General features: G+C 38.2%; 1 protein-coding gene across 1 annotated transcript in view; it reads right to left on the bottom strand.

Annotated features, from left to right (window-relative positions):
• LOC126249563 (glycine receptor subunit alpha-4-like) overlaps window positions 1-16550 on the bottom strand; it is a 303930-nt gene that overhangs the window by 55260 nt on the left and 232120 nt on the right. Inside the window, exons 5-6 of the mRNA XM_049951226.1 lie at window positions 5866-5948; window positions 5605-5739 (exon numbers count right to left, since the gene is read on the bottom strand). Coding sequence (XP_049807183.1) covers window positions 5605-5739; window positions 5866-5948 — 218 coding nt within the window. The remainder of the gene's footprint in view (window positions 1-5604; window positions 5740-5865; window positions 5949-16550) is intronic.

Below are 16550 nucleotides of genomic sequence, written 5' to 3'. Positions count from 1 at the left end.
AACAAGTGCAAGGGCACGGTATTTTCCTATGCCCTGTCATGTGCCTGCCAGCAGCTCATGCCATACCCATGGGTTGCTACAGTTTTTAGGATGGTGCTCTACCACCGACTGGCAGTTTGGTCTCAGCTATCAAATCAGTCATTCTATCAAGTTCTCTGGGCCAGTCACCAGCTGCATCCACAGCCAATCAGTCAGAGGTCTTACTAAGAAATCATTGTTGGACAGCCACCATGCAGTGTTTATTTTAAAATCACTATCAAGCTAAGGGCAGTGATTTAACTTCTTCACCCTTAAGCTTAATGCCATCAAGTACTAATCATGTTAGTGGTAATCTGTAACTGAATTTACACAGTTAATCATTAATGAATCTAGACTTGAAACTTTCTGTTAGTCACTTAGGCCTTCATTCACTTAATCATTATTCGCTTGCTTTGGTTGGACTCCTCCAAGTATCAACCAGATTTTCATTTGTAAATAACTTACTCCAAGAAGGCATTTCTGTTTATCTACAAATTAATAAAGTTGTTCTACATTGTTCATCTGGGTAGTGTTGTCATTGTGCACCTACCAGGGCACGACATATGAGACGCAATGAGCATAAAAAATTTGTGAGTTTTCATTCCAGCATTTTGTGGCAAGTTAGCATTTTCCCCAACTGTGCCACCTTTCCAAGTTTTAGCTCACCATTCTTGATGGCTTCTACATTTCATCCCACCATTTGGTGACAAGTAAATGTTTTCACTGGTTCCAGTGCCACCTCTCTAAGTTTCATCCCATATTAGTTGGTAATGATTATTTCCTCTGGCCCCAGTGCCATCTCCATGTTTCATCCCAGATCATGTGACTATGAGGTATTTTCTTTTAAACTCTAATTCTCATCTATCCCAGATAGATGGTGTATTCTTTTGGCTCCACAGGTCAACATTTGTGTTCCACCTCTGAGGACAGCCTCAACATTTTTGTCCAACCACTGGCAATGACCTCAATATTATTGCCCCCCAACTGACAATGGCCTCAACATTTTCATCTGACCACTGGCAATGGCTCAGTGTTTCATCATACCACTGGTCATGGCTTCCAAATTTTCATCCCACCACTGCCAATGGCTTCAGCATTTACACTCCACTATTGGTAACAGCTTCTATATTTTTATCTCACCACTTTGTGATGAGAGTAACCCTTTTCATCAGCTCCACTGCTGTCTCCCTATATTTTGTCCCACCGTTTTGTGGGGTCAACATTTTCTTTGGCTCTTGTGGTAACAATCAAAGTTTCATCCCATCACCTAACAATGAGGCAGAAAAGTTTTTCATCAACTCCAGCATCACAACTGGCTCCTGCAACACCTTCCAACATTTCATTCTGTCACCTGGTGTCAAGATTAAAGAACTGCAGTACTGCCATTAGTTCCTGTGCCACCTTCTAATGTTTCATCCCATCAATCAAAAATGAGGTAGAAGATTTTCTTTCATTGGCTCTGGCACTGCCATTGGCTGTAGCACCTCCTCTCAATGGTTTGTCCTAACAAGTATGTTCATCCTTGACACAGAAGTGACTCCTCAAGTCCTATAAATCTTGCATAACATGCAGCAAATGCACAGATGCATTTAGGAGAAGCTTGAAAGCATCAACAGGATGCAAGAGGATCTCAGCTGTTATCCCTGATGCACCTCCAGGGGCAACCACCTTTGTACACCATCACTGCAGCTCCCTCCTTCTGGCACAATTCCAGAATCTTTTACTCACTTCTTTCTCTCACATGGACCTCACAGCAATTTCCACCAGTGAACTTCCATGGTCACAACTGTTCCCTTTCCCCTGGCCCAACCAGCACCTAATCCATTCAAGCAATGTCTGATTCTTTTTTTCTATGCCCAATCCATGCATGCATTTTATGAATATAATTTCCATACCAAATTCTCTGGTGCTCCTGCACCCAAGTATGTCCTCCAGTCACATTAATTTTTCTTCCCAAGTGTTCCCACAACCTACTTTGCCCTACATGCACCATTGTTTTATATCCCAAGTGCTTCTTTACCCATCTATGAACTTCAGGCACAATCATCTTATATCTCAAGTACTTCTGCAATCATCCATACCATCTGGGCACAATAATTTTATCTCTCATGTGCCTGAACACTCATCCATGCCTTCTGGGCACAAAATCCAACTTCTCAGTTGCTTCTGCAGTCACATACATCCTTCAGGCACAGATTTTCTATCTTTTGGATGCTCTCCTCTCAAATCTGCCCTGTGGGTGCACAGTTCACATGTTCCTTCTACAGTGCTCTCACTATATCAACCATCTGCATACAGTGTGTCTCTTACTACATTAGGGATCTTTGCAGATTTGCTCCACATGGTTTGCTCTTCAGTAACTGCCAGTCTAGCCACAGCTCCAGGTCAGCCCACACTAGTCTCACAGTGGGTCCAGAATCCCAATCTCTAGACATAGCTACTGGACATCTCTGATGTCATTTTCTCAGGGCCAATGCCACAGTTACTCCTCACCCTCCATCTCCCACCAAGGAAGGGGCCCAGATTGTCACTCTTCACACAGATGACTTCATCATCTCCTCCCTGGGGGAGAGATGCTATGTCGCTCCTACAAGACAGCAACCTATGGACCTGCAACATGTACATGTCTTGCAGGGGCCTGCTTCAGGCATCGTCTGCCACAACAGGCACAAGCACCTGCAAGCCAACCACCAATCCACAGTCATCTCACATTGGTAAATGTTCTGGACAACAAACACCACCACCATAACTACATGCCATTTTATTGTACACATAGTCTCTGGCAGCAATGACAAGAGGTGCCAAGTTTGCTCCCAGCAGTGAGTGCTGCCATGACCACAGCACTGTGATTGTGGGCATTATTTTCCTATGTCTTGTCACATACCACCAGCAGCACGTGCCATATCCATGCACCATGACGGTATTAAGGCTGATGCTCAACCACGGATTGGCAGTTTGATCTCACCTATAGAACCAGTCATTCCTTCAAGTTCTCTGGGCCAGGTGCTGGCTGCATCATCAGCCCATCAAGCAGAACTCTCACTAAGTAATGACTGTCAGAAAGTCACTGTGCAGTATTTATTTTCTAATCCCTACTGAGCTAAGGGTAGTGACTTAACTTCTCAACTTCTTCACACTTGGGCTTTATGCTACCAACTACTGATTATGTTAGTGGTAATCTGTAACTGAGTTTGCACGGTTAGACATTAATGAATACACACTTGAACCTTTTTGTTACTCACTTCAGTCTTCAGACACTTAACAATTATTTGCTTTCTTTGTTTGGACTACAAGTACCAAACAGATTTTCATTTGTAAATAACTTACTCCAAGAAGGAGCTTCAGTTTATGTGCTAATTAATAAACTGGTTCTACATTTTTCACCCAGACAATGTTCTCATTGCACTCCACTAGTGTAGGACATACCAGTAAGGCCCTGGCATGCCCTAGGAAAAAATTGTCTTATGATGGGAAGTTTAGAATGTCTGTACCTTTGAGAAGTTCCAGGTATTTATGTTATTAATTTTTATATAAGCTGAATGGAATAAATCAACAAGTCGACAGTGAAACTGGTCAAACAAAGTTTAGATAGATAAATTTGAAGAAATGCTATGCTGCTGCCATATCTAGTTTATAACCAAATATATTATATCAGAGGTTGAAAATATCGGTACAGTTGTAAAGTTCTTTTATTTAGAACTCAACCAGTTTCAGGATCTTATACGCCAATCAGCAGGTGGTATAACTTCATGCTGTGACCCTGAGTGCTGCAGTGGGCAAGTAGAGAATGTGGTGTATTACCAGCTGGTAATACACCATGACCTGCAATTGTCCATCACAGTGCTTGGGGTCACAGCATGAAGTTACAACACCCGATGATGGGTGCATAAGAGCTCGAAACCAGTTCTGTTCTAAATAAAAGAACTTTACAATTGTAGCCATATTTTCATCCATATACTGCTCAGTTGTGGATGTTCCTCCAACACGACTGTTTGCAAATACACACACAAAAAAGTTTTGCATCACCCTGGTTCCCAGAACTCTTGAAGAGAGACGTTGATTGTGGATACTGTATCACACACAGAGTCCCTTTGACTGTTCAGAGATGTCACTAAATCCACCAAAAGATGTAAACAACCAGGCATGAGCAGTGCCTATTAGACAGCCAATCAGTTCCAGTCATTCCACCAGGAAGCAGGTACACAGGTCATGTTGTCTGTAGTTCAACCATGCCTAGATGGTCAATACCGCAGTTTGATTGTGTCTGCATTATTACTTTGTGCCAGGAAGGGCTCTCAAGAAGGGAAGTTTCCAGGTGTCTTGTGTGAACCAAAGCGATGTTGTTTGGACATGGAAGAGATACAGAGAGACAGGAATTGTCAATGAAATGCCTCGCTCAGGCCACGCAAGGGCTACTACTGCAGTGGATGACCGGTACCTACAGATTATGACTTGGAGGAACGCTCACGGCAATGCCACCATGTTGAATATTGCCTTTTGTGCAGCCACAGGATGTTGTGTTACCACTCAAACTGTGTATGACTTGGAGGAACGCTGATGGCAATGCCACCATGTTGAATAATGCTTTTTGTGCAGCCACAGGATGTTGTGTTACCACTCAAACTGTGTGCAATAGGCTGCATGATGTACTACTTCACTCCCTATGTCCATGGCAAGGTCCATCTTTGCAACCATGATACCATGCAGCACAGTACAGATGGGTCCAACAACATGCTGAATGGACCTCTCAGGATTGGCATCACGTTCTCTTCACTGATGAGTGTCGCATACGCCTTCAACCAGACAATTGTCAGAGATGTGTCTGGAGGTCACTCAGTCAGGCTGAACGCCTTAGACACACTGTCCAGTGTGTGCAGTAAGGTGGAGGTTCCCTGCTGTTTTGGGGTGGCATTATGTCAGGCCGATGTACACCACTGGTGGTCATGGAAGGCACCGTAATGGCTGTACGATGCGTGAAAGCCATCCTCTGACCAACAGTGTAACTATATTGGCAGCATATTGGCGAGCCATTCATCTTCATGGATGACAATTCGCACCTCCATTGTGCACATCTTGTGAATGACTTACTTCAGGATAATGACATTGCTTGACTAGGGTGTCCAGCATGTTCTCCAGAGATGAACCCTGTCGATCATACCTGGGATAGGCTTGAAAGGGCTGTTTATGGATGATGTGACCCACTAACTACTCTGAGGGATCCACACCAAATCGCCGTTGAGTGGGACAATCTGGACCAAAAATGCCTTGATGAACTTGTGGATAGTATGCCACGATAAATACCCACGAAAAATACAGGCATTCATCAATGAAAGAGGACATGCTACTGTGTATTAAAGGTACCGGTGTGTACAGCAATCTGGACCACCACCTCTGAAGGTGTCGCTGTATGGTGGTACAACATTCAATGTGTGGTTTTCATGAGCAATAAAAAGGACAGAAATGATGTTTATGTTGATCTCTATTCCAATTTTCTGCACGAGTTCTGGAACTCTCTGAACCAAGGTGATGCAAAACTTTTTTCATGTGTGTATATTATAATAACATTTATATGGAAGTTAATCATACCTGTGGAATAAGGAATGGTGCAATCTCCAGTATAGTTGTTAGATATGTCCAACTGTGGTAGTTCTATGTCAGGGTTCACAACTAGTGGATCTGTTGTATTCCATATGAATACTAAATCATGAACTGTATGAGATACTGAAAAAATAAAATATGAAGACATTTTTATAACATCAGATGAATTTGTAACTGCTCCTTTTATCATCCAAGATATCTCATTTATCAAGTTAAGAGAACAGTGATATGCTTAGGTGAAAAACTTACAGCTCTCAATCATCATTGAACAAACTTGTGTATCATGAGGATAAGATTCAAATTTCATTGCACATGACAACACCAAAGTTAATCTGAAACATAAAAGTTTGATGCTACAAACTACAGAGTTTGAAATATTGTATGAATAATTAGTTTTACCTTCGCCACTCATAACCATGCTAAATACAGTTAGTTTTCTTCACCTCAGTGTTTCTTCATTCAATATTATCCACTTAATGCTTGAAAATTAATTGGGACATTTATATAGGAAACACCAGCATGAATTTCACCTCACAAACGTAATTTTATTACAAATACATCAGAATGACATCTGCACACTTTATTACATAGTAATTTTTTTCTGTCTGATCCACAGAATCAATGAAACAAAATGTGTGACACTCTCCCCAATTACAAATGCAAATAGTTAAGGAATATAAACAGAGTGTGGAATATCAGAGTTAGAATAAGTTTAGTAAGTATGACTGGAGTTGTAAGAGGATGATTAGAAACTTGAATGAAACAAGTAGGCAGTGAAAATGTCTAAAAGTATGGTCAGTATTGTGAAAACAAGTGGCAATATTTACATCAAATATTAATGTTAAGTAATGATTCCAAAAATTCTGCTCCTACTACTCTATCCCTCATGTAGGCCTATTGTATATTCTTTTGGATGTATTGTATTGTTATTAAATAAAATAGCATAGTTTTTCTATTTTAAATCTTAAAGTGTTTAATTTCAATTTATGTTCTGAACCATGTATCAATAATTTTTATTGCAGTCTACATTTTTGTTTTATCAAGTTGTGTGTCTGGCTGAGAACATCCATATTATGTCACATTGTATTTGGATGAATGAATGGAATGTAAATAATGAAGGATACACAAAATTTTTAAAAAATTTGAAGAACTAGATCTGCAGCACTATATTTAATAAAAGGAAAGACCTAAATACCATCACAGAGCTATATGACTCTTCTGTTATTTCATTCCTCTCTTTTTTCTGAAAAACCCACATAATACTTCCTGTATCAGACTGCTCAATCAACATCTAGAAAGTAACTTTTTAGTAGCCTCGAAATTCTTCTTTAATACAGAGCATAAATGGAGAAAGTACTATCACCTTTCATTATTGAAACTCTGGAGGTATAAAATGTAACAAAAATTAAGCTCTTAACTGGCTCTGTGAGTTTGCTAAGGACTTTGAAATATTTTTAAGAAAATTCATCTGTTGTAATATTAGTGGACGCTCACATCCTGCCACACCTCCAGCTGCCACTCTTTCACAATTAGAGACTTGTCTGAAAACAGGAAGGAGACAGTACCACAGGAAAAAGATGAACTGGAATTATTTTAAACTCCATGAAGCAATTAGAGAGGCTTTCTTCTTTTTAAGTATTTGTACAAATACTTTAGCCTACATCTTTCCTGCAGGTAAATTAATAATATTTTTGTGTCAGATAAGACTGACAGAAGATACCTAGAGTCAGTATTGCATGCATCTTGCATTTTCATAGTTACTCTGGGTATGGTGAAAGAAAGGTACAGTGCAATAATGAACAACAGCCTGTGCTTGCACCCAACTGTAATCTGAGATTTAAAACTAAAAACAATAATTGGTTGTTTGTGTGACAACTATGACTGAATGATGGCAGTAAAGCATTCTGATCTGTTAGACTGGGTAGAAAAGGAAAAGTAATGCATAAAACAACCGTAAGTAACATACAAAAATTACATTTAGAAAAAAATGTGGCTAAAACATCAGTGGCAAAAATGTTATGAAACAAATACTATAGTGAAAAATATGGTAACTTCTTAAATATTGCCTTATATCAAAATGAATCCAGTTTCTTCTTACACCAGATGAGTGTAAATTAGAACATAAATTAGGAGAAAAGTTAGTTAACATTTGCAATCAAAAGAATGTACTGCCAAGAAGAGATAGAGCTCTATATAATCATATGACTTCCTTCCTTTAAGAGACCGAGCGAGGTGGCGCAGTGGTTAGCACACTGGACTCGCATTTGGGAGGACGACGGTTCAATCCCATCTCCAGCTATCCTGATTTAGGTTTTCCGTGATTTCCCTAAATTGTTTCAGGCAAATGCCGGGATGGTTCCTTTGAAAGGGCACGGCCGATTCCCTTCCAAATCCTTCCCTAACCCGAGTTTGCGCTCTGTCTCTAATGACCTCATTGTCGACGGGACGTTAAACACTAACCACCACCACCTTCCTTTAAGTACTAATGCAAAATTTTAAATTTAAGTGGTGTGCACTAATCTCAATAAATTAGGGCTGCAAGAATGAAGCAAAAAGTTTTTGGAGCTTTATTGAAACAAAAACTATAAGGTGAATAAAATTTAATCTTTTAACAACAATATGTATGGGACAGAGGAAGACAGACTGAAATAATTGATTACAGGGGAAAAGTATTTGCTAAAAATACCTGAAGTAATCATTAATCAGCCAACTGCAAGGAAACAGAATTTGAACAATAGTGAAACTAGGGTATGTGGTTTGAAAGCTAATGTGTATGTGCAGATTCATTTGACGTCCTCGGGCAGACAACAAAAGCATCAGCTAAGGAACAACAATTTGAAGGATACCACAACTAATGTGATCATAGAGATCTTTGCATCACAGGGAAGTATGCATTATTATTACTTTTATTCCTAAAGTAAGATTTATTCCCACTGAATAGCCCTGCTTCCAACCTTCTCTACAACCAAAAGATTGCATTTTTGCAGTTCATTCACTGAATCAAGATGTATTTTGACTGTGGCATTTAAAATTTTACATGCCCTTTTCATCTGGCAAAATTCAATTTACTGCATAAGGTCTAATTACACACACCCCCAACCTTTTCTGGTTCTTAAAAAAATAATGCTTAGTTTATGGTATAATGTAGTACCATTCATAAGTAACTCATCTATCAGTTTTTTATCATCACACTAAGTCAATGATTTTATTCAATGTATCTTATCAGAAAGAACCGCCTTCAGAAATGTGAAATAAGTCAATGTATGCATAAGCAGAAATACATATCTGAAAAAAAACTACATACCATAATCTGCTACAAAATATGTGTACCTGTACAAAAAATGCAATGAGTCAACATTTCACAATCATCAGGAAATCTGTGGCTTTCCCAGATAATGCAAAATCACTAAGGAGACATGACATAGGATCATCTATGGAATGTTGCCTCCTTAGACTTATGCATTATTGTATCTGCACTTGCTACTAACAATAGAATGTCATACTGTACACACTATGGAGATGTAAAGAAATGAAAACAATTGCTTACAAAAGCTTTATCTCTCTAACTAAGGTTCAAAATTAAGTACTGCATTCATGCACAAAAATCTGTCAAAGAAGCCAGAAAATATAGAGAAAAAATTTGGAATGTACCTACGTGTAACTGCAAGCAACTGAATTAGAGACACCCACCTAGCATCATGTAGCATTCCCCTTTGCATGATCATATTGGTGATGTAATATGTCATGTAGCACCAAAGGAACTGAAAAGCCATTGCATGTGAACACTCAACTACTATCTATAAATTCCGGATAATGTTTGGAGCTGGGTCCGAGGAACTACTCATTCATCTGTACTTCAGAACTGTGGATTCCCATCATTCCTTTTCCACTGATAGAAAAATTTAAACTAGAAATTTATATTAATACTACATTGTATAGGTGAAGATTGAGGTAAGGTGGATAATGGAAACAAAATAAATACTGGAAGGCAGAAAGCATGTTTATCTCTGTGAGGCTCTTCAGTGCTGGTATTATGGATAACAATCCAGCTCATTTGATTAGTGAAGCAGCTATCACACTATTGTGTGTTAGAAGCTGCATTCACAAACAGTATTTAATGTTGCAGGTAAATGTATGTTGTATATATGTTTTCTCTGTGTTCATTCGATCTTCTTGACTGCCTTGTGGTCATTATTGCAATACAAATAGGTGACATGTTACGGGATAAACATTCATGAGGAATTGTTAGTTAGATACTCTGAAAACCCAAATAAATTGGTAAATGGTGTGACATGGGCTCGACTAATGTCTGAAGTAGTGCTGGAGGGAATTGACACCATGAATCCTGCAGGGCTGTCCATAAATCTATAAAAGTCTGAGGAGGTGGAGATCTCTTCTGAACAGCATGTTGCAAGGCATCCCAGATACGCTTAATAATGTTCATTTCTAGGAAGTCTGGTGGCCAGCAGAAGTGTTTAAATTCAGAAAAGTGTTCCTGGTGCCACTCTGTAGCAATTCTGGATATGTGGAGTGTCATGTTGTCCTGCTGGAATTGCCCAAGTCCATTGCATTGCACAATGGACATGAATGGATGCAGCTGATCAGACAGAATGCTTATGTACGTGTTGCCTGTCAAAGTCATATCTAAATGTATCAGGGGTCCCATATCACACCTACTGCACAAGCCCCACTCCATTACAGAGCCTCCATCAGCTTGAACAGTCTCCTGCTGACATGCAGGGCCCATGCATTCATGAAGTTCCATACTAATACACACCCATCCGCTTGATACAATTTGAAATGAGACTCTTCCAAACAGACAACATGTTTCCAGCCATCAACAGTCCAATGCCAGTGTTTACAGTCCCAGTTGAGGTGTAAAACTTTGTGTCATGCAGTCATCAAGCATACACAAATGGGCCTTTGGCTCAAAAAGCCTATATCAATGATGTTTCATTGAATGGTTCACACGTTGACACTTGTTGATGGCCCAAAATGTAAATCTGCAGAAATTTGCGAAAGGGTTGCACATGTGCCACATTCAATGATTCTCTTCAGTTGTCATTGGTCCCGTTCTTGCAGGATCTTTTTCCAGCACAGCGATGTCAGATATTTGAGATTTTACCAGGTTCCTGGTATTCATGGTACACTTGTGAAATGGTCGAACGGTAAAATCCCCACTTCATCGATACCTCGCAGGTGCTGTGTCCCATCGCTTGTGTGCCAACTATAACACCATGTTAAAACTCTCTTAAATATTGATAACCTGCCATTGCAGCAACAGTAACTGATCTAACAACTGTGCCAGACACTTGTTGTTATTTTCTGCCTGTTTACATCTCTCTGTATTTGAATACACATGCCTATACCAGTTTCTTTGGCACGTCAGTATAGTTACTTACTTGTTCCATTCTTCAATCTCACAGTAACCTTTATGATGTGGAAAGTGTTGGGTACATAAGAAATGCACTCATGAATTGAGGGTTACTTTCCTTTTTTTTTTTTTTTTTTTTTTTTTTTAAAAAAAAGAAAGCAGAGCTTAAAATTTTATTACTACCACATTACATTATACCTACATATTTACTTATTCCTATTCAAGAATTCATCTATGGTATAGAAGGAGTTGTCAAAGAGATATGATTTCAGTTTATGTTTGAAACTATTACTGCTGTCTGTCAGGCAATTGGTTTCCTCTGGTAATTTACTGAAAAGTTTTAAAGCATCATATTTTACCCCTTTCTGTGCCAAAGATAGGTTAGGTAGAGCATAGTGTAAGTCTTTCTTTCTTTCTTCTGGTATTATAATCTTGAGTGTGACTGTTGTTTTTAAAGCACTACCACACCACCGGCATACATTGATGTTTTAAGTACCTTCTTGTTTCCCACTGTTGAAGAGCTATTCAGGGATGGCGACTGCATCTTTCAACATGATCAAGCACCTGTTCATAATGCATGGTCTGTGGTGGAGTGGCTACACTACAATAAAATCCCTGTAATGGACTGGGCTGCACAGAGTCCTGACCTGAATCCTGTAGAACACCTTTGGGATGTTTTGGAACGCCAACTTTGTGCCAGGCCTCACCAATGAACATCGATACCTCTCCTCAGTGCAACACTCCATGAATAATGGGCTACCATTCCCCAAGAAACCTTCCGGAACCTGATTAAATGTATGCCTGCAAGAGTAGAAGCTGTCATCAAGGCTAAGGGTGGGCCAACACCATATTGAATTCCAGCATTACAGATGGAGGGTGCCACGAACTTGTAAGTAATTTTCGGCCATGTGTCCAGATACTTTTGATGACATAGTGTACAATACTTACATTAACAAGTCTTTAATTAAAAAAATCTTGACTCCAGTCTTTATTGTTTAATGCAAAGAATGACATGAAAATTTCCATCCAGACTGTTCAATTGAAATAAATGTTACAGTCAGCGCAACTGTCCAATTTTGACCTTAGGTGTATGTAAAGCAACCAGATGGATGTGGACTCCTTCTGAGAATTAGTTTTAGGTATTTTGCATGTCCTGTGGATCATACTAATGACAACTTGCTGTGATCTATAATGTGGAACATTTTGGTATGTTTACAAATAAGATAAGTTAACATAATTTTGTATGAAGACATAAACATAAAAATAATATCACAAATGAAGCTAGTAGCAACCTCATAAACATCATTCACAATTTTTGCATGTTCCTGTTTGTCAATACAGCAACAAGGGTAACCACACGAAGTGTCCGTGCGGTTAAAGGCGCTGCAGTCCGGAACCGCAAGACCGCTACGGTCGCAGGTTCGAATCCTGCCTCGGGCATGGATGTTTGTGATGTCCTTAGGTTAGTTAGGTTTAACTAGTTCTAAGTTCTAGGGGACTAATGACCTCAGCAGTTGAGTCCCATAGTGCTCAGAGCCATTTGAACCATTTTGGTAACCACAATGACTGCATTGGTAACTGATCGTTTGGTGATAGGTATGGACAAGGAAAATTGTAATGCTGCTGTAAAAAACCTTGGACTCTAAGACCATTTCTACCAAATAATAACAGTAAAATCAGGCATGGAAAAAATCCCTAAACTTCAAACCTACAAAAGACATTGATGAGAAACTTAAGTTTTCAAGAGAACTAGCAAACTAGAGTTGGAATGCAGTGTACCAAACCCATGTCAATGCAGATAAACCAATGTCAATAGAAAATTCTTTAAGTTCTCAACATAATTTGAATTTAACTTTAAAAATAAAGTTCCAAAGGTATCCACTTCACTAAAAATGTCTCACACAGTTATTATGAACCAGGGTTCTTAAATTTCTAGCATAGGTACAAAATGACATACAAGGGTGCTGATTGTCACAAAAAATAATATAATGACAAAATAATGCACAATACAGAGAATAAAAGCAAAGGAGTCTGGGATGTCAGTAAAAAGGAAACAGGGGGAGAGAAACAAAAGCATAATAGCATACTAGCATACTGTTAATAAAGGTAGAAGTAAAAGATCCATATGACCAAGCAAACTATGTGTATCATACTTGTTCAACTACCGCAGAGCGATTTAAAAAAAAAAAAAAAAAAAAAAAAACCAAGACAAATATGACACCTGTGAATAATTATCTACAATGTACAATGATGATGTTATCAACCACAGAGCATGAACTGATTAAATCGTGCAAAACCTAAAAATTTAAAAGTCATTAGGCTTAGATGATGTACCAAGATGTGTGCCAAAACAATACATGCAGAGTAGACAGGCTCTCTTAGTTATCATAATAAAATAGTGATTCACATCAGGGAATTTTGCAGAATATTTAAAATAGGAAAGAGTTGTTCTTCTGCTAAAGAAATGTAATGCAGAAAATATATAAAACCACTGACCAATTTCATCTTTCCCAAAGTAATAGAATAATTTATGAAAGGTTCATGAGTTCCTTGAGTAAATTCAACCTTCTAAGTGAATCACAGTTTGCGTCCTGAAGTGGAAGAAGTACAGACTCAGCTATAGCAGAATTCATGAAAGTGGTACCTGATACTCTTGTCAAGGATGAGTGTATCATAGGATTTTCTTAATATTTTTACAGTGAACAAATGCACAAAATATGAACTAAAGAGAAACAGCCACAAGAATAATTACTAAAATTAGTAATTAATTTCATTGCAAAGATCTGTTCCAAAAAATGGGGGTTGTAATTGCACCACATGAGTACATTTATTAATCAGTTAAGTACATCAAAAATAACATTACTAATTGCTGCACAAGAAGCTCTATCTGTGACTACTGAACAAGACTGAACTTACATCTACCAAGAAAGAATAAACATAAAAGTCAAAGTAGTATTTTCTATCAGGGAATAAAAGTATGCAGTAAATTGCCCACAGAGATTAAAGAGATTATTAAAATGAATTTATTTAAAAAGAAAGTTAAAAATATCAGTTAAGCTCTACATCCTATAGGCTGAAGGACTACTTAGATCATTATGTGTAATGGTACAGTACAAGAAAATGTAACACAAATAATCATAATAATAATAATGCAATTATCGTTTCACGTAACACTTTCACACTGTGTACCTGTTCCTGGAAAACCATAACCCCAAAGTGCTACATATAATACCAACACCTTATCCTCTCTCTGAGATCAACATCTCAGTCATTATAGAGGAATGCTAAACTCAGTTTATCAAGCTATCAAATGGGAAGTTTCAGTACACAAATTGGAAACCAAACATTTTCACTGTAGCTCTAATATCAGATGACAGTGTGTGAAGTGCTACATTACGAAACAATATGTGTACTGTGTGTGTAGTGTGTCCTGTGACTAGTAGTGAGAAACAAATGAACAGCAGAGCACTACCCTTTTACATTATTAAACAACTTCTTTGAAAAACTAGCATTAAACCAAATGATATAACACTCTGTTAAACAGTCTGACCTTGTATTTGGAAGAATGAAATTTATTTCCATAAATTATTTCAGGTGAATGCTAGGATGGTTCCTACTATAAGGTGGCGGCCAACTACCTGTTCCATCCTTGTCAAATTACAGTTTTAAGCATGAAAATGCCAGCATATATAAAGTATGTTATTTTTATTGTCCTTGAATTTAGTACTATTATATGTCAGATATATTTGAAAAAGTGGTTGACAGATGAATGAAACTTCTACTACTGCCACTACTACTACTGTTGTTGCTGCTGCTACCACTGCCGTCACTACTACGTTCACCCTTGGTATTATTATTATTATTACTGTTACACTAGCTCATCAAAAGTATCCAGATAGCTCTGTGTAATGCAGAATTGACCACTGGATGTCACAAGAGGTGGACTCATCACAAAATAAATGCAAAGCAGCCTGGACTGTTATCAAGACTCATCTGGGTGGAAATAAAGATGTTAACAAAAATAATTCATGTGATGCTTGTATCACACGGGATGATTTCAACACCATCTTCATTAATGCTGCCAGTATGAATAACAGTGCTGCAAATGAACATATCCATAAATGTGACAACAACCATATCTCAAATAATAGAAATTCATTTCTACAAAATTTTGAGGATATAGTTCCTGTGTTTAAATGGAAAGAAGTAAAAGTAACAGATATTAAAACTGCAATAGCAAAATTAAGTTACTCAAAATCAGAAGACATTTATGGTCTCTCCAATTCTGCAACAAAAAAAAAAATAGCAGATGTAATAGCACATCCACTCTGTTCTCTTATGAACCAGATGTTTGTCAGTGGCTTTTTCCCTTCATCCTTCAAAATGGCAGTCGTTATTCCACTGCACAAGAAAGGTGACAAGTCTTGTCCTAATAATTACCGTCCAATCTCCCTTGTACCCACCATATCAAAAGTAATTGAATATTGCATACAGCTCCAAATCAGTCAACATCTGTCTGTGAACAATATTCTTTGTGACTCAGTATGGCTTCAGGTCCGGCCTGTCAATGGCAAAAGAAGTTGAAGATGTTGTTTCACATATATTGTCATCATTCGAATCACGATTATCAGTTAATGCCACTCTTGTGGACATCAGCAAGACATTTGACTCTGTCAGTCACAGGATACTACTAGAAAAACTGCACTGCTATGGTATTAGAGGCTCAGAACCATCTCTGATCAGATCCTATCTGAGCGACAGAAAACAAATTGTGCATTTTAACAATATGAGGTCAAATGTCTTGGATATCATGCAGGGTGTACCACACGGCTCTGTGTTTGGACCTTTACTTTTTATAATATATGTAAATGACTTGCCCAGCACCATGTTATGTAAATCCACACTCTATGCAGATGATACAACTTTCGTTACAGCAGGGAAAGATTTAGGAAAATTAAACGAGGAAAGTGAGGCTCATCTCAGAGCAGCCATCAAGTGGTTCCAACTCAATAACTTGCATATAAATCATGATCAAACTGTAAATATTCTCTTTAGCTTGTGTGTTAAGAGTGATAAGATTGATTGTGTCTCAGCTAAACTACTTGGGATCCATCTTGACTCAAAATTAACATGGAGGAGTCATACCGATTATATTTGTACTAAGATAGCATGTGTGACATATTTGTTAGCTAAACTAAGGTCATGTGTTAGTGGTAAGTTATTACTCGATCCATACTATGCCTTTTTCCACACCCATTTAACATATGCCACTTTGTTGTGGGGAAACTCATCTGGAGCAAAGTTTTCATTTAGCAAAAGAAGGCAGTCAGATGCATCCATGGAGTCAGAAATAAAGAGTCTTGTAGACCATGTTTCAAAAATCTAAAAATACTAACAGTTGCAGCCCTCTTTATACTAAGTTGTCTGATACACACAAAAGAAAACCAACACAGTCACAAACTACAACAATCCATCCATCACCATGACACACATATAAAACAGCAAATTGACATCCCAGTTGCTAGACTAAAGAAAATTCAAGATAGTTACAGGTACATGG

This window comes from Schistocerca nitens, chromosome 3 (assembly GCF_023898315.1).
Source record: "Schistocerca nitens isolate TAMUIC-IGC-003100 chromosome 3, iqSchNite1.1, whole genome shotgun sequence".
Classification (NCBI taxonomy): domain Eukaryota; kingdom Metazoa; phylum Arthropoda; class Insecta; order Orthoptera; family Acrididae; genus Schistocerca; species Schistocerca nitens.
The sequence above is the reverse complement of the archived record's forward strand: the minus strand, read 5'-3'. Positions and strand labels throughout refer to the sequence as shown.